Below are 23,696 nucleotides of genomic sequence, written 5' to 3'. Positions count from 1 at the left end.
GAACAGTTCTTCCGTCTGTCGGCGGTATCCCGAAATAGCTCGATCTCCACCGTGTAACGTGTGATTGAACGGGGAAAACGACTCTTTCCGACCAAGAATGGTCCTCCATTAAGGGATTCGGGATATTGATCTTCTTTCTGTTTTGGTAGTTGTAACTTAGGGGAGTTTGAGCAAATGCATAGTTTATTAGATGTTTGAGTTGTTTCACCAACCCAAAAAAAGAAGAAAGACTTATGCGTTCCTTACTCAAAATACTGAAGTAAATATGAGTATATGCAAAGCTATCCAGAGAGAGAGAGAGAGAGAGAGAGAGAGAGAGAGAGAGAGAGAGAGAGAGAGAGAGAGAGAGAGAGAAAGAGAGAAGAGAAAGAGAGAGAGAGAGAGAGAGAGAGAGAGAGAGAGAGAGAGAGAGAGAGAGAGAGAGAGAGAGAGAGAGAGAGAGAGAGAGAGAGAGAGAGAGAGAGAGAGAGAGAGAGAGAGAGAGAGAGAGAGAGAGAGAGAGTTCAAGGCTAAACAGAAATTCCTGTAGTCATCTGACAAAGTTAAAAGTCTACTTGGGGAGGTAATTCTAAAATGTCTATCTGCAACTCCTCTCAAGGGGTGCCTAGAAACATGCTCGTTAACAATTGTTAAGTGGCTCATTTTTTTGCGGTGATGCATTTTATGGTCACTAACAACATCATTGTGGGTGTTAAACCCTCCCACGTCAGCAGATCTTGGCGACATATTGAGTTGACTTTTTCGGCTGTAAAAAACCGGCACAGCCAAGCATGTGTTACACAAAGGTTGTTCGCCGGGTCGATGATGCCATTATTGAGATTCAGCCATTCCCCGCGGTTGGACGTCGCAATAACTGATATCATGTGTGACAGCGTTTGTGAAAAAGGGACTTAAGTCGCCCTGCAGCCGTTCGAGTATGCTGAAATCGTAGGAAGGTGAAAATCTACTGAGTTTTGCTGAAAACCCTGTGACCCCGTGCACAGTTTGTGTACATTTCGTACATTCTGAGTTGAATTCACAGAAACTTGGATGTATCCCTGTGCATTCAGAAGCTTGATCTATCTAAAGTAAGAAAGATGGAATGAATCTGTTTCTTGCGTGCAACTAATCAGCCTTGGTTATAGGTAAAGACATGACAAACTCATTTTGTCAAAAAATGCCAAAAGTGCCCCCTTTTTCACGCGATGTTTCATTTACGCGTCCAGGTTATATATCTACAGCTCAAATGTGCTGCCTATGGTTTCATGTGTTTTGAAGATGGGTAACATGTATATTGGTTGCCATTGTGGGGGCTTCAAAACAACACGATATGGTGATATGTCGCTAGGCTTCATGTGGCTTCAGGAATATATTTTTGTCCTCTGCTGAATGTGTTACCTGTGCTTTGAAGTGTTTTGGAGACTGGGGAAATATATTACCCTCCACCTCGAAATGAGTCGCATAACACCTCGCGCGGTTCTGCGCCAGGCTTAAATATAAGTCCGGGGAGTGTCTGGTAACAGTGTGAGGGTCACCTTAGTCACAGGCTTATAACTCAAACAGTTTTCGCTCTTTTCTAAAACGGTTTTCACCACTGCATAGAGGATAAAGAACTCTTTAAAAAAATGTAAAAATATGAAAATCATGCAAAGGTGACATGCGACTCATTTCGTGGTGGAGGGTCACATATATTGCTTGCTACTGTTGCGACCGTGTGGGCTCTTTAAGACATCTGCTGTGGCTATATAGGCATTCTCATGCAGGTTATGTATATATATCTATACGAGTCGAAATGCTTCTTTTGGTTTGATGTGTTTTGGAGACGGGGGAGAATAATTATATTGCTTGCTACTCTAGCGACCGGCCGTGTGGCGAGCAGAAGACACGTATATGTGATGTCGTAATATAGGTTTTCAGGCGGCTTGAGGCGTATATCTTTTCTTCGCGGCCCAATCTGTTACCTGTGCTTTAAGATGTGTTTTGTCATAAGATCCGAGGCTAAGCGTCAAGATGCAATCTAGATTTCACATGGTTTGAAAAATGAAACGCACTGTACAATGTACGTGTGCTCATATCTGATCCCGGATAATGGTGTATCAAATTTCTCTACAACTTAGCGATGATTCATCTGCCGAGGGAAGTGCACTGTCATTCACGACGATATCTGATTTTAGCCATGGATTATATCAGGATAAGCTTAAAATGGCTTATTCACTTAATCAGTGGGTCATCTCTTTTAGTCTTTGACTAGCATATCAGAAGTTGACAGAGTCATGTGAGTCACAACCACACCGGTTGATCATCCTTGACATTCGATGTCATTAATCCCAACAGTTTTTGCCCCACAAACTGCTAAATAAATGTGCCCCACACAAATAAGCTCCCCCAAAAGTCGAGCACATTTTTGTTTAAAGTTTACGGAGCAAACACTTGCAGTGCCCGAAAGTGTGGGTTTAATGACATCGAATGCTAAGGATAATAATGATCATTTTAATGTTAAAAGGTCCCCGACATAATGACGAGCCCTTGGCCTAATCCTCGGTTACCACATACATATAAAATGTGGTTTGGGGTTTTAACTGACGGACGTAGCAACTCGATAAAGAAGCTTTCAGTTACTAAGTGGGGAGAAAGCCATGGACACAGCTATTGGAAAACGAATAATTACACTGACAGCTGTTTCGGCTTTAGCTGGACAAAATGAATAGATAGCGTCGCTCTCAAACAGAGTGCTAAGTGCATTACATTCTGAGCACTAGTTCATGGCCATGGGTTCTCAGTTTTTATGATATTGTCCCTTCAACCTTTTTTGGCTATGCGCAGAGCTCCCCATAGCGCGCGTCCCTGCGTCCTATACGCACTAGAAGCCGAAAACACGTACTAGAAATATATGGAGGGGGTCCCTGGACGCAGTAGATTTTAAAAGAGCGGGTCCTAGGACGCACTAAATTTCCTTTATCGTGCGTACCGTAGATACCATTTTCAGACTGCAATCGACACTTCGCAGTACACTATACGTGACCACAATGTTTTATAAGTACATGGGGACTTTTGGACTTTTGGACTCTTGGGACCCTCTAAAATACGGCAGTCCATGGGCCCTCTAAAATTCAAAAGTGGGGGTCCCGGGACGCACTAGGAGGGGCGTCCGTGGGGAGCCCTGTACGTGGGAGCTGTTTCCTCTCTCAGTTTACATGGCCGTGTTTGACACTATTTACATTCAGAGCACAAAGGCATTTGAAGCTTAAAACAAGACGCGTAAGGCGAAATTACTACATTTGGTCAAGCTGTGGAACTCACAGAATGAAACTGAACGCACTGCATTTTTTTTACAATGACCGTAGTCCGCCGCTTGTGCAAAACGGAGTGAAACTGACGAGCCTGTTCAGCGCGGTTGTGGTTTCGCTGTGCTGCATAGCACGCTTTTCTGTACCTCTCTTCGTTTTAACTTTCTGAGCGTGTTTTTAATCCAAACATATCATATCTATATGTTTTTGGAAGCAGGAACCGACAAGGAATAAGATGAAATTGTTTTTAAATCGATTTCGGAAATTTAATTTTGATCATAATTTTAATATTTTTAATTTTCAGAGCTTGTTTTTAATCCAAATATAACATATGTATATGTTTTTGGAATCAGGAAATGATATAGAATAAGATGAACGTAAATTTGGATCGTTTTATATAAAACAAAAAAAAAGTTATTACAATTTTCAGATTTTTAATGACCAAAGTCATTAATTAATTTTTAAGCCACGAAGCTGAAATGCAATACCGAAGTCCGGCCTTCATCGAAGATTGCTTTACAAAAATTTCAATCAATTTGATTGAAAAATGAGGGTGTGACAGTGCCGCCTCAACTTTTACAAAAAGCCGGATATGACGTCATCAAAGGTATTTATCGAAAAAATGAAAAATATGTCTGGGGATATCATTCCCAGGAACTCTCATGTCAAATTTCATAAAGATCGGTCCAGTAGTTTGGTCTGAATCGCTCTACACACACACACGCACAGACAGACACACACACACACACACATACACCACGACCCTCGTCTCGTCGTCGCGATATAATCTTCGTGGTTGAAAACGACGTTAAACACCAAATAAAGAAAGACCCTCGTCTCGATTCCCCCTCTATGTTAAAACATTTAGTCAAAAGCAATTCTGTCAGTCAAACTGAAATTGTCTCCCATTTCCCACGAATTGCTATTCAGTTTAGAAAAGGATGTAACTGCAAGAAACATTTAGAAATTGACTGATGTATTGTGCACACAAACAATCAGATCGGTTATTTTGAATCCAGATACCGAAAACGAGGACAGCAAAAATATCATCGGCATGTAATCTGTAAATTATAGCATAAACATTTAAAGTTTTAGGGGTCTTGGTTTCTTTTTGCCTGGGCTAAGTTGTATAGAAGGAATAGACGTTTGGTTCAAGAGAACAACATCAACACCTCCACCACCAACACCACCACCACCTCCACCAACAACAACAACAACAACAACAACAACAATAACAACAAGAACAAGAACAACAACAAACCACAACAAACCATAACAAACATAACAAACATAACAAACATAACAAACATAACAAACATAACAAAACAAACATAACAAACATAACAACAAATAACAACAAACAACAACAACAAGGAGCCATACAAAAAGGTTAACAGATTACACATAGACTGCAAACATTTTGGGTGTTTTCTGTTGTTGCAACGTGACAGAAGTGAGCAAAGGTATGCCCTTGCCTTGTGCACGCCTTTCGTGCGGTTGCACCGTTGTTTACCGAAAAAGGGCAAAATTAACGTAGACAAACAAGCTTTGACCAAACAGTTCAAGTTGACTTTTTCACATTCGCAGTGTCCTTGTCCTTTCCTCAGTTGGGCCATCCTTTCTTCTTCACTGCCTTTACCATTCCACGAACACAGACACACACGCACACACGCACACACGCACGCACGCAAACACACTTACAGACACACACACACACTTTTACACACTCACACACACACACACACTTTCACGCACTCTATCTCTCTCTGACTCTCTCACTCTCCTACGCTCTCTCTCACCCACTCTTCATCTCACTTTCTCGCTCTCTCTCTTTCTCTCTCTCTCTTGCCCTTTGTTTCTGTCTTCCCTTTTCTTTTCCTCTCTCATTCTCTCTCTTCATTCTGTTCTCTTTTTCTACCAGAAGTCAGCTTTGCCTTATTTCCTCACTGTCTTTCGGGCAAGGTAACGAAGGGAACATTATTTAGAACTTAGCAATAGGCGACATAGTTTGCTCAAGATCACTTCGAGATGAAAAATACCTAGTGATCCTCATTACGTGATCATTGGACATAGTTAATGATCGCAAGAAATCTTTCTTTCCTCTCGTAAAATGTGTTTCCGGGATTGTGGTGGTTTGCAGTTTGTGCTGGTGTATGTCATCCTGAACTCAGGTCAAAATGAGTTCTGCTCATTCTCTCCCTGACAGGATGCCTTAGTTTTCCTTGTCTGGCGAGGAAATCGATTTTTTTTTTTACATATTTAGATTTTTTCGTAATGTGTTATGGATGTAAGCAGATTCGCGATCGTCGATAATGATTTTTCATGGTGTTGTGTAATTCTTAAATTACAAAGGAATTGATATGTAAGACAGTTTTAAGCGAGGTATTTTTCGCGGCTGTATTTACTGTGAAAACAACTCTAAATATGGCAGAAGTGTCACGTGATAATCAACCGTTTGGTTTCGGCGTTCACTGGAGCAGACGATTTTTTCTGTAACCAGTTGACAGTGATGAAACCGTATATTACGGTCTCCTTCCGGCAGCAGTCCCAACATTTCGACTTGTTTTGACCTTGGAGCGATGTCTTTATCATAACTGTGAAGAACAGAACGGAGATCACTGTCGAAGTCGGCCAATCTGCAATCATTTTCGTCTCGCGAACACTGATCTCAAATTTAGATCAGTGCTCGCGAAAAACATATTGGAGATAACTCTGTATTCTTGTTTTGATAGATTCGCGTAGGGCTATAGCGTCCGGTCAGAGAGACAACTGGCAATAGCCGTGGAGCGATGCTTATCAGAATGGGTGTATGTATGCATAAGATTTCGCGAATCAGGTGCCATCAGTGTCGAATATTTTGTTTGATGATATCGTAGTCTTTGATCATTGCGAGTGCTTGCGAATGTCTACCGATCATTGCAAATGCATACGAATCCATATTCGCAAGGATATTCGGCACAGTGTAAGACAGGCATAACGAATGTTTGCGAATGCCTTGCGAGCGTTACGAATACATTGCGATGATTACGAATGTTCGCAAGGATATTCGGCACAGTGTAAGACAGGCATAACGAATGTTTGCGAATGCCTTGCGAGCGTTACGAATACATTGCGATGATTACGAATGTCTTGCGAATACTTACGAGTACGTTGCAAAAAAGTTAAGAATATGACTTCTTTGCGAATATTAGGAACATGTTGCTATGTTCGAAACAAGAGACGAATGGTGGCGAATGGTTAAGAACATTTACAAATGTCTTGCGACCATGTCCCTCTCATTGTGAATTATTGGAACATTCTATTCGCAAGGGCTATTCGGCACAGTGTAAGAGATGCATTAGGTGTACACCAGAAGAAATAACGAATCTGACTGTACGATCTTCTGTGCATTGAAGGAAATACTGCATTTCACTGTAGGATGGTAGGCGTGAAGGACTGTCCTGGTTTCATTATAATAATAATACGAGAATTTATAACACGCACATATCTCACCTCAAGGCGCACTCATACACCATCTTTCGCATTAACAACTCAAGCACACTCATATACACTTACGCGTAAATGACATGAAGATGACAAGGCAACAACACAAACAGAGACACGGCACTCAAAAGTAAGCATGAAAAAGAAAAGAAAATTTTAAACAATAATTATGTACATGGCTATTTACAACTGATCTGATTTAGGCTTGTGGGCGAGATGAGTGAGGGGGGGGGGGGGGGTGTAGCGGGGCACTGTAGTCTGAGGATTATTTAGGGAAAAGAAAAGTCTTGAGGCCAGATTTAAATGCTTCTAAAGACTGTTGTTGACGGAGGGGGAGAGGTAGTGAGTTCCAGTTGGTGGGGGCTTGAAAGGAAAATTATAACAGGTGACCGGCCGTTCCCCATGAACAGTATGTCAACATGGTGTTTTACACGTTGTGTTTTTGACTCTATTTGAAAGCATATGACATTGGGTTCTGTGTGTTTTTACAAGTGAGTGCTAGTTGTATACACATTACAGTGTTCTAGATGATCGAACGTGTACCAAAAACCTGTACGTGTACGTGTAGATATTGCGTCACCCGTGACTCACCTTTTTCTCCAATGTTCCAAATGCATACATTGTTTCGCTCCCACCAAGACTGCAGATCTTGGCAAACGCTTGACGTGACTAGATTTGATGACGTTTGTTTTGTTTTGTTTTGCTTAACGCCCAGCCGACCACGAAGGGCCATTTCAGGGCGGTGCTGCTTTGACATTATAACGTGCGCCACACACAAGACAGAAGTCGCAGCACAGGCTTCATGTCTCACCCAGTCACGTTATTCTGCTGACACCGGACCAACCAGTCTTAGCACTAACCCCATAATGCCAGACGCCAGGCGGAGTAGCCACTAGATTGCCAATTTTAAAGTCTTAGGTATGACCCGACTGGGGTTCGAACCCACGACCTCCCGATCACTTTTGATGACGTTACCCGTACACGTCCTGAAAAAGGCTGATCTAGATCTTGCTATTGACCATGCTGAGACGCGGTGATCATGAGTATTTAAGATGAAGGATGAGAGCTTGTAGCGTTCCAAGTATTCTGCAAGGATGGTTTAATATGTCGATGCTTTGATGGTTAATATGGGAAAGAAGGTGTATTGATTTGTGTTTTTAGCTGGCATTTTTTTCCACTCAACACAGACAAAGTCAGGTCTACAACAAGAAGAGCAAACGCTCGATCGAGTCACTTTCGCAGTTCTGAATATTATATGAGGCATCAGATGGACAGGAAGAAATTGCTATTCACAACACAATGAGTCACGTTCACATAAAATTTGAGCCCGGTCACTTTTATAGTTTCCGAGAAAAGCCCAACGTTAAGTTGTGTGTTGCCGAACAGAAAAGGCTAGTTATCTCCCTTGTTTTTCTGATAACGTTCGTAAAAGGCTACAGATGTAAATACTTTGATGTAAAGAATAATCCTACAAAGTTTCAATCACATCCGATGAACTTTGTCAAAGATATAAAATGTCTAATTTTTCCTTTGACGCTGACCTGTGACCTTGAAAAAGGTCAAAGGTCAACGAAACCATCGTTAAAGTGTAGAGGTCATTGGAGGTCACGACTAAACAAAATATGAGCCCGATCGCTTTGATAGTTTCCGAGAAAAGTCCAACGTTAAGGTGGTGTCTACGGACGGCCGGCCGGACGGCCGGCCGGACGGCCGGCCGGACAGACTAACACTGACCGATTACATAGAGTCACTTTTTCTCAAGTGACTCAATAAAAAGGGAGGTTTAAAATGAACTTATGGAGATTTACAGAGGTTATGAATAGAAAATCTAAGCCAGCAGCATCTTTATTAGTATAATGAGGAGGGGGGGGGGGGGGGTTATCACTGTAGTACAACCTCAGGTAATACTGGAGTGTTGACATGACCGTGTTAGGTATCCCGCATTTGGCCCATTTGTCTGTGTGACGTGCAGAATGCAGTGAAGTACTGATAACAGTGTGTGAGGGTCAGGTAAGGACAGTTTAGCGCTATTTATTCCCCTCTCTGCTTCTTTACCTCTGTAAACTTGTAGAGCTAGTTATTTTTCGTTATTCCCCCCTCTGCTATACAACTATACAACCGCGCATTAATCGATCGCCTGCGCAGGTTGACTGGTTGAGTGAATAGGATTCGATCAAACTTTCGCAAAAAAAACTCCTCTTTTCTTTGAATAACTGAAGAAAGGAGGAATAAAGAGGTTACACACCTTGTCTCAGTGATTATAAAAAATAATGGTCTCAGTTCGCGGTCATGAAAAAGCTCGCTAAAGCTCGCATTTTTTATGATCCGCTAACTTCGACCATTATTTTTAATAATCACCGAGACTCAGCATGTAACCTCTACTTAGCGCACGCTTGTAGTTCTTCGTGGCTGGTCTGAAACGTTCAACAGCAGAATTAAATGATAGATAAATAACTAAGTACATAAATAAATAAAAGGTCTCATTTGTGTTGTTTTGTACTCAAAAATACAACTACTAGTACTACTATTATTACTACTATTATTATTACTACTACTACTACTTCTACTATTACTCCTACTACTTCTACTTCTACTACTACTACTTCTACTACCACTGCTACTACTACTACTACTACTACTTCTACTATTACTCCTACTACTTCTACGACTACTACTTCTACTACCACTACTACTACTACTACTACTACTACTACTACTACTACTACTACTACTACTACTACCACTACCACTACTACTACTACTACTACTACTACTACTACTACTACTACTACTACTACTACTACTACTACTACTACTACTACCACTAGTTTAGTAGTAGCAGTAGAAGAAATAGTTAAGTTTCCTGTTCTACACTTTGTAGCCTATTAGTCGAATCGATACAAAACGAACCGGTAGTGGTTGTGAAAACTTCATCACATTTATTAACCCAGCTAGTTAGAGCGATAAAAAAGTGTTATATATTTTATTACCATAAGCTTGCTTTCAAGAGAGAGAAATTTAATGAGACATGTCTCGTTTGAAAAACCGACAGCTTTAATTACATTTGAACAGCCCGAAGCTGCTCGACCAGCAGACGCACGCGACAGAAAGTGACATGCATTTAGCGTGCATTGAGAGCTGTGATGAGTCACGGGCACGCCAAGAGAGACACATTAATATTAAGCACGCCAATGCACACATGTGAGAGTGTGTGTGTGTGTGCGTGTGTGTGCAGGTTTTGATCACCTGTGTGCGCTGCTCGCTGAACGAACAACACAGGCGCTGGGGAGAGTAATTTTATTTCTCATTAACAGTTTGGATAAGGATAGGGATAAGATTCATATAATCCTGTGAGGTTACCCTCATGGAAATTCGGGCTGCTTTCTCCCTGGAGAAAGCGAGCTGCCGTACAGTATACGGCGCTACCCATTTTTGACTCACATGCGAAGCAAAAGTGAGTCTATGTACTCACCCGAGTCGTCCGTCCGTCCGTCCGTCCCGGCGTCCGTCCGTCCGTCCAGGCGTCCGTCCGTCCGTCCGTCCGTCCGTCCGTCCGGAAAACTTTAACGTTGGATATTTCTTGGACACTATTCAGTCTATCAGTACCAAATTTGGCAAGATGGTGTATGATGACAAGGCCCCAAAAACCATACATAGCATCTTGACCTTGCTTCAAGGTCAAGGTCGCAGGGGCCATAAATGTTGTCTAAAAAACAGCTATTTTTCACATTTTTCCCATTTTCTCTGAAGTTTTTAAGATTTAATACCTCACCTATATATGATATATAGGGCAAAGTAAGCCCCATCTTTTGATACCAGTTTGGTTTACCTTGCTTCAAGGTCAAGGTCACAGGAGCTCTTCAAAGTTGGATTGTATACATATTTTGAAGTGACCTTGACCCTGAACTATGGAAGATAACTGTTTCAAACTTAAAAATTATGTGGGGCACATGTTATGCTTTCATCATGAGACACATTTGGTCACATATGATCAAGGTCAAGGTCCCTTTGACCCTTATGAAATGTGACCAAAATAAGGTAGTGAACCACTAAAAGTGACCGTATCTCATGGTAGAAAGAGCCAATAAGCACCATTGTACTTCCTATGTCTTGAATTAACAGCTTTGTGTTGCATGACCTTGGATGACCTTGACCTTGGGTCAAGGTCACATGTATTTTGGTAGGAAAAATGTGTAAAGCAGTTCTTAGTGTATGAAGTCATTGCTAGGTTTAGCTGAAGGTCAAGGTCATGTAAAGGTCAAGGTCAAGCATGTGAGTCGTATGGGCTTTGCCCTTCTTGTTTTGTTAAGGAGATAATATAGGGTCGCATGTATGATACAATAGAAACACTTATTTACATCTACATTCACAGTCCTTTTCGATCGCATTACACAACTCATTTCCTAGATCTAATATGCCATGTAGGTCATGCATAGTAATCCCTTTCTTCTCGCATAGACTATTGTGTACAACATCAGGAGGTAGAACCACCCTTCCACGTGGACACATACCTAAATTCAACAGCCAAGCTGTTTCTGTGCCCTGCTCGCTGAATGCACGACACATGTACTGGCAAGAGTCCAGTGTAATGCACCGGTTATGGGCAGAATATACCTGCGCAGTTTCAGCGGCACAGACGACGCACTGCCTATTATTTATGCCGCGATAGGGATTATGACGAGTACTTGGCCTGTTTTCCTTTCATGCAACGTAGCCTATAGCGAGCGGGCTGGGATAATTTGCAGTGCGTCGTCGGTCCTGCTGAAGTTACATATGTGAGCGGAGCCCCTTAATGTTGTGGTTCAAGCAAGCAATAGTAGTCCAGATATAAACTCCATAATTATGTTAACGCGCGTGTGACCAGCTATTGTAGCGCCTGTGTCAGGCCACGTGTGCATTATCACAGGTAGTCAGTTACACGTCGTATAGCAACCTGCATGATACCAGTACCAGACTTCTGCCTGTTTTTCACGCTAACAAGCTGACGAGTAACAGGCTGAAATGCAAATAAATCGATGTTACTGCTTCTAGCGCCTGTGTGTCGCGACACGTGCATTGTGAGAGGTATTCTATCGTTACTCTCTGTCTGACCTCCCGACAGGTGAAAATCAATACCTGTGGCAGGAGTTGGGCACAGAGGAAACTCGATCGTGCTCCAGGGTTTTCTTTGTTCTGGAATCACGCGTGGAAGCATGTCTGGTGGCTACATGTATGTGAGCTTAGTCTTGTGCTCTTATTCAATTTTGTCCCATTGAAAGAGAAAACGGGTTCAGTGATTGTGTCATGAACCGAGGCGCAGCCATTGAGACGCTTATGCAAATTATTTTGTGTTGTTGTGATCATTTGAATGTAGTGTCAAGGTCAAACACCACAGCATGTGAAAGCTCAGCCATATCTTACAAATGCATTGAAAGAGAAACGGTTTGATTTGTGACATGTATTGAGGTGCAGCCATTTGGACGCGAATTCAAAATTGTGTCGTGTAATGGTGTGTGAAAAAATGCCGTTCACAGGATGGGGCTTTCACTTTTTCTTAACAGACAGAAAAGCTCGTGTGTTTGTGTGGTGAGCGCAGAGAGAGGTACATTATTTTTCAAAGGAAACAGGACGGATTTTCTCATTTCCTTTTCCACTGGAACTTTACATGTTTGTGTGGTAAAGGCACAGAGAGGAACATTATTTTTCATAGGAAACACGACGTGTTTTCTCATGTCCTTTTCCAGGGGAATCTTACGTGTTTGTGTGGTAAAGGCACAGAGAGGAACATTATTTTTCATAGGAAAAACCGACAGGTTTTCTGATGTCCTTTTCCAGGAGAATCTTACGTGTTTGTGTGGTAAAGGCACAGAGAGGAACATTATTTTTCATAGGAAACAGGACAGGTTTACGGAAAAAGTCCTTGTGTGTCAGTGGTGCTGGTGGGGTCTATGTCGACCAAAAGAGTGGGATTCCCTAAGGTGGAGTTCCTGTAGAGGGATTTCCTGTACATACAGGGAATCCCACAGGGTCTAGTTCCAGTAGTGTTTCGCTGATATCGCTGAAAGTCACGTGATGCTTAGCGACATCGGTAGAATTTGATGTTTTTCGATTTTTAGTGATAATTCTTAGAAATTCGAGTATGGTTTGCAAGTTTTATTGAAAAACTCCAACTTGTGGGATTCCCTGTATACAGGAAATCCCTCTACAGGAACTCCACCTACAAGGAATCCCACTCTTTTGGTCGACGTAGACCCCATCAGCGGTTCGCTTACAGTGTTGAGCATTATTAGTTTTCTTCTCTCGTGCTTTCAGAACGAATATTTGTTTTGGTGATAGGCAAAGTGTGATACGTCTTTTATATTCTAAATATTGGGTGAAGTGTTTCGTGTGCAACAAAGTCAGTAGGCCGATACAACAAGCCATGATGATATTAAATGTGTCTTTGTGCTAACACTCGAACAGGAATGACTAAAACAGGAAGTGTCAACATTATACAAATAATATTACCTTTACAAAGAATGTCAAATCAAAATATATCTACCCAGATTATCCAAAACTTTGAAGAGAAGTTTTAGAAGGAAGAAAGATGCGTTATTTTTGCATAAACTCGATACTGTCTATACTGTAGTTGACTTTTTCCGTGTCAAGGCAAATCGTGTCATTGTGGACAATAGTTCTTGAAGAGTTTGTACATGTTTACATATATCTGCATTATGACAAAGCGGCGTGTTACTCAAGTTGTGTGGAGAGCAAACAATGCAATGATGGGTTAACCATGGAAGCCACATGCGCACAGTGAACTTTTCATTTGCACAAGGTTATAAATAAAATTGTGCTATTGAGATAAACGTTTGGTGTAGTACAAAAGGAGTGCGAAAAGAAATCGCATCGCTGTAACGGCCGGAAACACAGTTTGCCGCGCCCCTACGCTGAATGCAATATCGGATGTGATTTTATTTTGTTGTGGCTGGAAGGAAAATGTGTCGTGTTTCACATAACAGACATAATATATTTTCCCTTCAGATGTATTGTTGCTCCCGGGTTTTAGGGGAAAACGTTTATAAGTACACTGTCATTGTGTTTCACAATAAATCAAATACTACTTTTTGACCAATGATGATATTTCCTTATTTTTCATGTTTGGACAATAGCGTTAGGGTCTTTTGATTTTCCCGTTCTTTTTTTGTGTGGGCACATTGGGCGACATTTTATGACGGTTATGTATCACGTGCTTGTTAATTGGTTTCAGAATAATTACGCATAGTAATGTTCGACAACTTCAGCCTTTATAAGACAACTTCGAGTCCTGATTATCATAACTCGACTATGTTCACAATAGCAAGACGAAAACTTCTAAGTGGGAGCTGCCTGTAATCACGAATGGCGTCTTTAGTTTGCAAGACAGACGTCACTATTTGTCAGCTCTGTGTTTATCACGATGGTATATTTCGTTCGCTGTCTTGGAGCACTGTTTGTGGTGAAAGCCATCGTCTGTGGTTGTGCCTTGTCACAGTTGATAATTGAGATAAAAAGGTAATAGTGTTTTCTTCTGTGCAAGACAGACGTTCAATTTTCGTATTTCAGCTCTGTGTTTATCACGATGGTGTGTTTTGTACGCTGTCTAGAAGCACTGTTTGTGGTGAAAGCCATCGTCTGTGGTTGTGCCTTGTCACGGTTGATAATTGAGAGAAGAAGAGTAAGGTAATAGTGTTTTTTTCATTGACGACAATGTGTGCACTTTTTTCTTTGCTGTAGCCTAATTTAGATTAGTTTGACAGGTGCGGGTTGTGTACGTTTCTCAATGAACATAGATCGTCTACACAACAGGTTGTTATTGTCATGACACTGTGTGCCTTGTGTTTGTAGGCTGCAGTTTGAAACAGGCGGGTTGTGTGGGCTACGATACAAGCATTCATCGTTTACACAACTCTGTTTGTTTGCTTAACGCCCAGCCGACCACGAAGGGCCATATCAGGGCGGTGCTGCTTTGACATATAACGTGCGCCACACACAAGACAGAAGTCGCAGCACAGGCTTCATTTCTCACCCAGTTACATTATTCTGACACCGGACCAACCAGTCCTAGCACTAACCCCATAATGCCAGACGCCAGGCGGAGCAGCCACTAGATTGGCAATTTTAAAGTCTTAGTTTCGAACCCACGACCTCACGATCACGTGGCGGACGCCTTACCACTAGGCCAACCGTGCCGGTCACAACTCTGTTTATTTTGGCCATGGCGCAGAATGATCTTTGAAAGAAATGTTCTTGAAATGTTAGACACAAAAAAGAGCGAACAAAAAGGGAATTGTGTTTCTGAATCAGAATGGTTATTGAAACGCGGAACACAAATATGCAAAAAACCTTATTTTTAATGGACGTATTTGTTTGTGCACGTTACCAGGGATGATGTCAGATACCGGTTGCTTTTCTTCCTTTCAATAGCATTGGGTTTGGTCTATAAAAACAAAATATGCATACGCCATTTTATGCAAGCACCTGCAGGTTTATTTTATTCGATATGGTTTCATGTGCCAAAAAGGACGGAAATGCACAACGGCGCTGGTGTTGAATAGATACAGGACACCTTTCCTCTCAAGACCGCCCCCTTCCTGCCCCCCCCCCCTCTTTCCATTACATTTTTTTTTACAAACATGTCTTGAAATATACTGTCAAATCATGTTGATAAAAACCGCCCACAAGACCACCCAAGAGTGGTCCGAACAAAGATAGGTGTTAGACACGGGAATTGAAAACCGGCACGGTTGGCCTAGTGGTTAGACGTCCGCCCAGTGATCGGGAGGTCGTGGGTTCATACCTAAGACTTTAAAATTGGCAATCTAGTGGCTGCTCCGCCTGGCGTCTGGCATTATGGGGTTAGTGCTAGGACTGGTTGGTCCGGTGTCAGAATAATGTGACTGGGTGAGACATGAAGCCTGTGCTGCGACTTCTGTCTTGTGTGTGGCGCACGTTATATGTCAAAGCAGCACCGCCCTGATATGGCTCTTCGTGGTCGGCTGGGCGTTAAAGCAAGCAAACAAACAAACAAACAAACAAACAAACAAACAAACAAACGTGAATTGAATAGGAAAGAACATCGTGGTCGTGATGTGCAGATGGTCATTACTAAGATGGGATCGCCGGGACACCTACGACTTTATCTCTCCTTCCCGGCCCTCGACCTGCTTTTCTCCTGCTGTGCTTTATTTGATCCTGTGTTTTTGACAGATAGTGTTGTTTACGGTCTATGCACGAAGTGGTAATTTGCTATGCCAAGCCTAACCATGAATGCAAATTGCTATTTTACGACAATATAACCTTGAACGGTTGAAAACGACGTTAAACACCAAATAAAGAATAACCTTGAACGGTTGAAAACGACGTTAAATACCAAATAAAGAAAGAAAGAAATGTTACGACATCTCGGAGTTTATTTATATGTTTATTTTTGTTTCTGTTGCCTTGCGAAGCTGGTAGTTATAATACGGATCCACAACAAGCGATGGTTTAGGTTAACTAGGAGAGCATTTTAAATTCAAGACGTTAGGTCTTCTTCTTCTTCTTCAGCGTTCCAGAATTTTCTGGTTACGTGTGAGCTCGTTTGCCCATTTGGATTCCCCACACTATACTCTGAGAGCATTGTCAGCTCACTCCGCTTTCGTTGAGTAGGCATGCTGGGTATTTTCGTGTTTCCATAACTCACCGAACTCTGACATGAATTACAGGATCTTTTCCGCGCGCACTTGGTCTTGTGCTTGCGTGTACACACGAAGGGGGTTAAAGTCACTAGCAGGTCTGCACATAAGTTGACCTGGGAGATCGGAAAAATCTCCACTCTGAACCCACCAGGCGGCAGCGACCGGGATTCGAACACACGACCTTCCGATTAGGAGGCCGACGTCTTACCACCACGCCACTGCGCCCGTCAAGTCGTTAGGTCAATATCATTGTATTTGATTCAACAATGCGAAAAATTTATCTCTAACAAAAATACGAACTTGTATGACTTGAGCAGCAATGGTGTTTCCTTGTTCAAGCTTTTCGTTAGCACCATTTGATTTTAAGATGTAGTAATGACAGTCTGCTTTTGATATAGCCATCTAAACAATATCTGCTTGAAAGTAATCGGTGTAGTCGGTGAGTTTTATTTCCCATCCACGTAGAAGGAAACAGCACAGCGCACGTGTGGGATGTCGGAGTTTCATTGCCGCTTGGCCAACCCCGAATAAATATAGCCGTGACGTACAATGCAAAGCGCTCCCACATTCACATGAAGGTTTCTCCGCTAGGAAAGAGTCAAGGAAGTGCATCGGGCCTATAAAAAGACAGCCGCATCTCTCTAGCCTAACGCATACACTTGTGTCTCTCCCCTAACGTCGGGTTAAAACCCGGGAACATGCCCGAATTTCTCTCTCTCCAGCCTATGATCAAAAAGAAGGACGAGGTTTATGCCGGTGTAGGATCCGGTCCGGTCCCCCCTCTGAAGTAGTCCCCCGGGGGACCAATTCGTGGCAAAAACTGCTCTATAATGGTCCCCCCTTAGACATCCAGCCTCGTTTTTCTTGTTACAATGTTAGTAATGTTACCAGCAATTTTAGAGAAAAGAAAGGAAAGAATCAGAGACTGGTTTCATTTCTTCTTATCAGTATTTATTTATTATTCATTTTATTTCAAGTCATTTTTCTTTTGAACGGCATTATAAATCAGATCTATTTTATTTTCTGCAAAATATAGTCAAACAAAGAGATTGCTGTCTGTGCACTACATAATACCGGACGAAGATATAGATTGAAAATGGCTTGAATGCCTAAGAAAAACGAGGCTGGATGTCTAAGGGGGGACCATTATAGAGCAGTTTTTGCCACGAATTGGTCCCCCGGGGGACTACTTCAGAGGGGGGACCGGACCGGATCCTACACCGGCCAAATCCGATTTCAAAGGATCAACTGTGGACAGTTTTACAGCCTACGCGTGGTTGGATTTTGTGTTCGTAAGTTTGCACGCTCTTACATCGCATTGTCTTTTTGCTAACATGTAAGTTAAACGTAATAGAAGCCGAATTTAGCTCAGGAACAAGTACTAAGAAAGATGTAGGTACAGAGTGTGGAATTGTAGGCTGCTGTGAGGTGTTAACAAAACAGCTTGATTGTCTGATTCGTGGGTATAAAAACATTTTTCCCCGTAAGTTTTTTTTTCTCTCTTACATTGTATTCTCTTGTTGTTAACTTGTAGTAGAAGTGAAAGACGAGTTTACTTCAGGAAAAAGTACAAGTATTAACAAGGAAGGGTTAAACAACAGAGTGCGAAATAACACGTACTTATGTTGCTGTGAGGCGTTTTTAAGTTTACACGCTCTGACATCGTATTCTCTACTTAAGTTGTGTGAACTGAAGGAATAATAGAAGCAAAGTTTAGTTCAGGAACAAATTAGGGGAAAGTAGTTTTTGCTATCAACGCATCGTTCTGTTGGTAATACACGTTTTATGATGTCTATTCTCTCAGCGCGTGCACACAGTCTCACGCAAATAGACGCACGCACGTATGCACGCACGCATGCACGCTCGTACGTACACACACACACACACACACACACACACACACACACACACAACCACACAACCACACACCCACGCTTTCAAAATTCTGTTCCAATCAAATAACAAGCTGAATAAATTCTTCAGTTAGATATAAATGTCAAATGTTATGGTCTTTTGATACACATTAATTTTATTCTGTTCACTGCAAGTAAACAAACACACAAGTAGGTCAACCCTTGTGCAGTGTTCAGTAAATTTCTATCGACATGGTTGGAAGGGCGTGGTTACATTTTACAAACTTAATACTTCAAAATCTAAAGCGTGCGACTGTTTCATTGCTTGTAAACATATTTTATGGACGTCACCCTGCAAAGCGGCTAAGGAGGGTAATCATTCCAAACTGTTCGACGTCAATTCTCGTATCTTTATGGACGACTTTGGAAGCCTTTGACAATCATGAATATCCTATTGAGTAGTAATGTGCCGCTGTATTGAGTCGTTTTGAGTGGAGGCATGAATTGGATTTTGCCTGGGATATTATATGCCAATCGTGATTTGGTCGGTCAAGGTTTGTCGAAGGCGTCTTATTTTTGCTGTGGGTTGAAACCTGGCTCTTCAGTGTGTTCTGTCTGCCATTGTGGGAGTTGAGAGAGACCTTTCCATCGTTCAAATTTGAATTCTTTGGGCTGTGTTCTTCAGTCTGCCAATAAAACATGGCAGTTTAGAGAGAGAAAGAGGGAGAGAGGGGAAGAGACCTTTCCTTTTCCCATTTTTGAATTTGTGGAATAAAAGGATTTTCGGTTTGAGCGTCGCTTGTGGAAATAGGTTGGAAGAGTTACAGGGATTTACGGTTGCGAGAAAACTGAAATTGACTGTGTTGTTCCACTACAATATTATTAAATAAATGCAATGCCAAACGTTTCCCGGAGGCGGTAATCCGATTGTGGCTTCACGAATTCAGAAGAAGACAATCGAAGATTTGTTGTTGGATTGTGGCGGTTATTTCTAATATGTGTATTGTGAAGGTGTGAAGATCTTGCAAGTGAGTTTGGCGGCATCAACAGATCTCGGCACGGATTCCAAGTTAGACAACCAACGTTGTTTTTAACGTTCTCCAAATTGTTGACAGTTAGCGTATAGTTCGAAAATACGATCGTGGTTGGAGTCGCTTTTAATGCAAAGAGGGAGACACGTTTGTATCGCGCTTAAAGTTCAAGCTCAGCTGTGTGTGTGCTTAATGTATATGTCAGCTGTTGCATTAGTTTCACAGAATCGAAAAGCGAACAAAGGTTTCTGTTGGGTTCGTGTGTAAATTCGGCATGCCCACTTAGACTACAATTTGAGCACATGCAAGTGTGAAGTAAAAATGGCTAGTTTATTCTGAAAAGATAATTTTGCTCTGACAGAGCTGAAAGACCAAAGGTTTTGGTTTTAGGCCACCAGTGGTCCTTACTGCTGCCACCAAGAGGTGTGCTTTTATTTCAATTTTGTTTGCTTGATATTTGATACACAGAGTGAGAGAAAGGCACAAAAGCTGCACCTCTAAGTTGCAACACTAAGCGGTCCTTGGATAAGACCGTGACATTATTGTGCGCAACCGGAAGTCATCGCGTATGAGAGTGAATAGGCCTACTTAATGTTGCAGGAATTGTGCACGAACATGCTTGACTCACACAAAGAGAAGGGACACTCACCAATGAAAAGCTCTGGAAGGAACCTTTAGTGCGTGACATGCGCGGCTTGGCAGGGAGTGCTTTGGACAAACAATGTTTGCAGTAAAAACTTGTGAGCTAAAGTCTTGAACAAAATCATGGATAAAAGCCGAACAATTCCAATCGTGGTACGGACCGCAACGGCCAGTACGAGCATTGCTTCAAGCCCTAGCAAACTGCCGGTAAAAACCCCACCTCAAGAAAAAAGTCGCGTTTTTGGCAGAGCTGCTGAACGCGAAATCGCGAAAATGAAAGCCCAGGTGAATGCAAGAGAACAGCAGGAAACATCTTCAACAGCTCATTCGCGAACGATCTTTGGCAAAACTGGTGACACTACTACAGTCAACAGCAAAGAATCTGCAAGCGTCACAGGGGCTTTTTCTCCAACGAGGAATGATCAGGCCACAACAATGAGTCACACCAAGAACACTGTCGTAGATTCTTCACCAAGGTCTCTGACATTTCCTAGCAAACCTTCGTCTCCGAAATCGGTGTCATTCGCCCCCACCAGCTCAACACACGTCATGAGCGACAGTTCTTGTACCCCAAGCCCTGAACCGAGGTCACCTTTTTGTAAAGCCGGCAGTCCAGGACTTGTGATTAAATCAGTTCTGAAAAACCCTCTCGTGCCAAGAGAACCTAAACCGGATGGCGCTTCGCATCAAAGTCCCAAAACAGCAACTGTTTTGGTGCAAAGAATGAGTCTTTCGGAAGTGCCTGCAAAAGCTGAACAATCTGTAATTGAAGTCGAAACCTATCCTGTGAAGAAGGTAGAGCCAAAGCCTGTAACTCCTGTCGTGTACCACCAAGGCATACTGCTGCTAAATTCTCCTGGATTAAATCGAGCCGGAAATGCAATGCCATCTGATCATTTGGACACACAGGGGGTTTTAGTATCTCCCTCGACGGATAATCATGACCGACAACAAAACATGAACATCTGCATGAAAAATCGCGCAAAGAACCTCACTTCTGTTTCCGAAACTACGAAAGATCCGAAGATGCTTTCTGACAAAGGAGAACCGGGTGTGACACTTCGAAAACCTGCTGATTGTTCTAAAAACGAACCAGGGAAAGATAAGCCGCAGCAGTCTGTGCCTCCCTTGTGCCACGGTGTGGATTTATCGTTTCTGAAAGAGCTGAAAAACAAACACAAGTTTTCTCTGGCCTTTGATCAACAAAACCAGGTGGCCGCAACTGGTAGGTATCTTTGAACGATTTAATTACCGTAGATGTTAGACGTGGTGGTGGTCAGCAAGAGAAAGGAGGGGTACGCGTGCGTGTTTATGTGTGTGTATGTGTGTGTATGTGTGTGTGTGTGTGCGTGTGTGTGTGTGTGTGTGTGTAATTGTAGCTGTTGGGGTGCTTCATCAGGGTTGATCAAACTTCAGACAAACTGGTACTTCGGTGACCCAAATCTTGTAACTCCAAATCAGAAGTTACCTCTCCCCATCAAAAGTCGTGTTAAATACTTCTACTTCTAGTGTTGAGGGAGGGGGGGGTGGGGTGGATGGGGGTGGGGAAGGGGAAAAGGCTGTGTAGGTGCGGTTGATTTGTATGTAGTGTTTGCTTCGTGATCGGGAATATTTGTTGCAAGATTGTGTCTTTGGTTTGTTTTTGGTTGTTTTTGAAAAATGATGTATAATACATGTATGTATATTGTGTTCAACCGGTTCAATGTTTGTTTGCGAGACTGGAACGGGGCACACACTGTATTTATTTTACTCTTCTGCAATACGAAGACTCTACACACATAACATAATGACCGCTGTATAGTTCCTGTTTGGTCATACAACATTGTGTACAGGATGTACAACTGTCAGCCTTTTCACTCCCACATCCATCCCAATAATATCCCTCTCTTTCCACTTATTCTAATGACCGGCACGGTTGGCCTAGTGGTAAGGCGTCCGCCCCGTGATCGGGAGGTCGTGGGTTCGAACCCCGGCCGGGTCATACCTAAGACTTTAAAATTGGCAATCTAGTGGCTGCTCCGCCTGGCGTCTGGCATTATGGGGTTAGTGCTAGGACTGGTTGGTCCGGTGTCAGAATAATGTGACTGGGTGAGACATGAGGCCTGTGCTGCGACTTCTGTCTTGTGTGACTTCTGTCTTGTGTGTGGGGCACGTTAAAATGTCAAAGCAGCACCGCCCTGATATGGCCCTTCGTGGTCGGCTGGGCGTTAAGCAAACAAGCAAACAAACAAACAAACAAACTTATTCTAACAAAGATAAGCCATCAACCCCACCCCCCACACACACTCACTTACTCAAACTCCCCATCCCCTTAATTTCTCAACACTTTTCTTTGGTGTTGCTTTTTTTTTAACACCGACGTTGTCACATATCTATGTAAACACGCGATGAAAGACAAAGTCCATCTATCGGATTACCTGCCCAGGGTGACACAAACAAAACAAAACATTGTGTGTTTCGTTTTGCGCCAGGGATATTATTGGGATGGACTCGATGTGGGAGTTAAAAGGCTGACAGTTTTACATCCTGTACACATGTTGTATCGATGCAGGATACTGATAAAACTGAGTGCATGTTTTCGAAGTGCATTTGCCTGGGGCTCGATAGCGTGTGTGTGTGTGTGTGTGTGTGTGTGTGTGTGTGTGTGTGTGTGTGTGTGTGTGTGTGTGTGTGTGTGCGTGCGTGTGGGTGTGGGTGTGGGTGTGGGTGTGTGGAGTGCAACTATCAGATTGCCTACCCTGGGCCCGTATGCTTATGGGAGAAGTTCGCGACAACTCCCGAAGTTTTGAGTGACATCGGAAGTACTTGCCTCACTTTCGTATGCATGGGCCGGAAAAAGGGTTTACCTCGAAGCAAAGCGAGGAAGTAACTCAGGGTATTTTGCGACTACTTCTAAAGTTTTGAGTGACATCGGAAGTACATCCTCACTTTCGCATGCATGGGACGAAAAAAGAGTTTACTTTGGAAGCTAACGAGGAAGTAAATGAGGGTAAATGTACTACAGCCAGACCCAGTAGTAAACACGCTACTTCCACAGTTTCTCAGTGCAAAAAGGCAGGGCTTTTCTTCAGTTTTTCATGTCAAACCGAGCTGACGCTCCAAAAGAGAGAAAATAGAGGGAAAAGTCGTATCTTCTGCATGCATTTCGTGCAAATTTCCCTGAATACAAACCTGAGTTGCCAGCTTTGACTTTTGTTTGTTGATCTGGGTCATTGGCCACCACTCTTTCATTCCCGCTTATACGAGGGGGTTACTGTGTTTCTATGAAAATGGGCGTCGTTGTGTGCATGTGTGAGTGTGTGTGTATGTATTTGTGCGAGTGCCTGTCTGCCTGTGTGTGCGTGCGTGCGGGTATAATTGTGCGTCTGTTCCTTCATACGTTTGTTTGCGTGTTCGCGCGTGCCGTGTGTGTGTGTGTGTGTGTGTGTGTGTGTGTGTTTGTTTGTGTGTGTTTGTGTGTGTGTGTTTGTGTGTGTGTTTGTGTGTGTGTGTGTGTGTGTGTGTGTGTTTTCGATGTTATGTGTGTGTTCGACGGTGTGTGTGTGTTCGACGGTGTGTGTGTGTTCGACGGTGTGTGTGTGTGTGTGTGTGTGTGTGTGTGTGTGTGTGTGTGTGTGTGTGTGTGTGTTCGACGTTATGTGTGTGTTCGACGGTGTGGTGTGTGTGTGTGTGTGTATGTGTGTGTGTGTGTGTGTGTGTGTGTGTGTGTGTGTGTGTGTGTGTGTGTACCCACTCCCCACACTA

At 42.7% G+C, this 23,696-nt stretch overlaps 1 protein-coding gene across 4 annotated transcripts in view; it reads left to right on the top strand.

Annotated features, from left to right (window-relative positions):
• LOC138978116 (kazrin-like) overlaps positions 1-23,696 on the top strand; it is a 66,113-nt gene that overhangs the window by 3,935 nt on the left and 38,482 nt on the right. For 3 of the 4 annotated variants that reach the window (XM_070350757.1, XM_070350756.1, XM_070350754.1), the window contains exon 2: positions 19,911-21,177. In XM_070350757.1, coding sequence (XP_070206858.1) covers positions 20,076-21,177 — 1,102 coding nt within the window. In that variant the 5' untranslated portion in view covers positions 19,911-20,075. Of the gene's footprint in view, positions 1-18,827; positions 21,178-23,696 lie in introns of those variants that run through there. The other variant, XM_070350755.1, reaches the window with a different exon arrangement.

Source organism: Littorina saxatilis, linkage group LG10 (genome assembly GCF_037325665.1).
Source record: "Littorina saxatilis isolate snail1 linkage group LG10, US_GU_Lsax_2.0, whole genome shotgun sequence".
In the NCBI taxonomy this organism is placed as follows: Eukaryota; Metazoa; Mollusca; class Gastropoda; order Littorinimorpha; family Littorinidae; genus Littorina; species Littorina saxatilis.
Note: the sequence above shows the minus strand (reverse complement) of the source record. Positions and strands in the feature narration are given on the sequence as shown.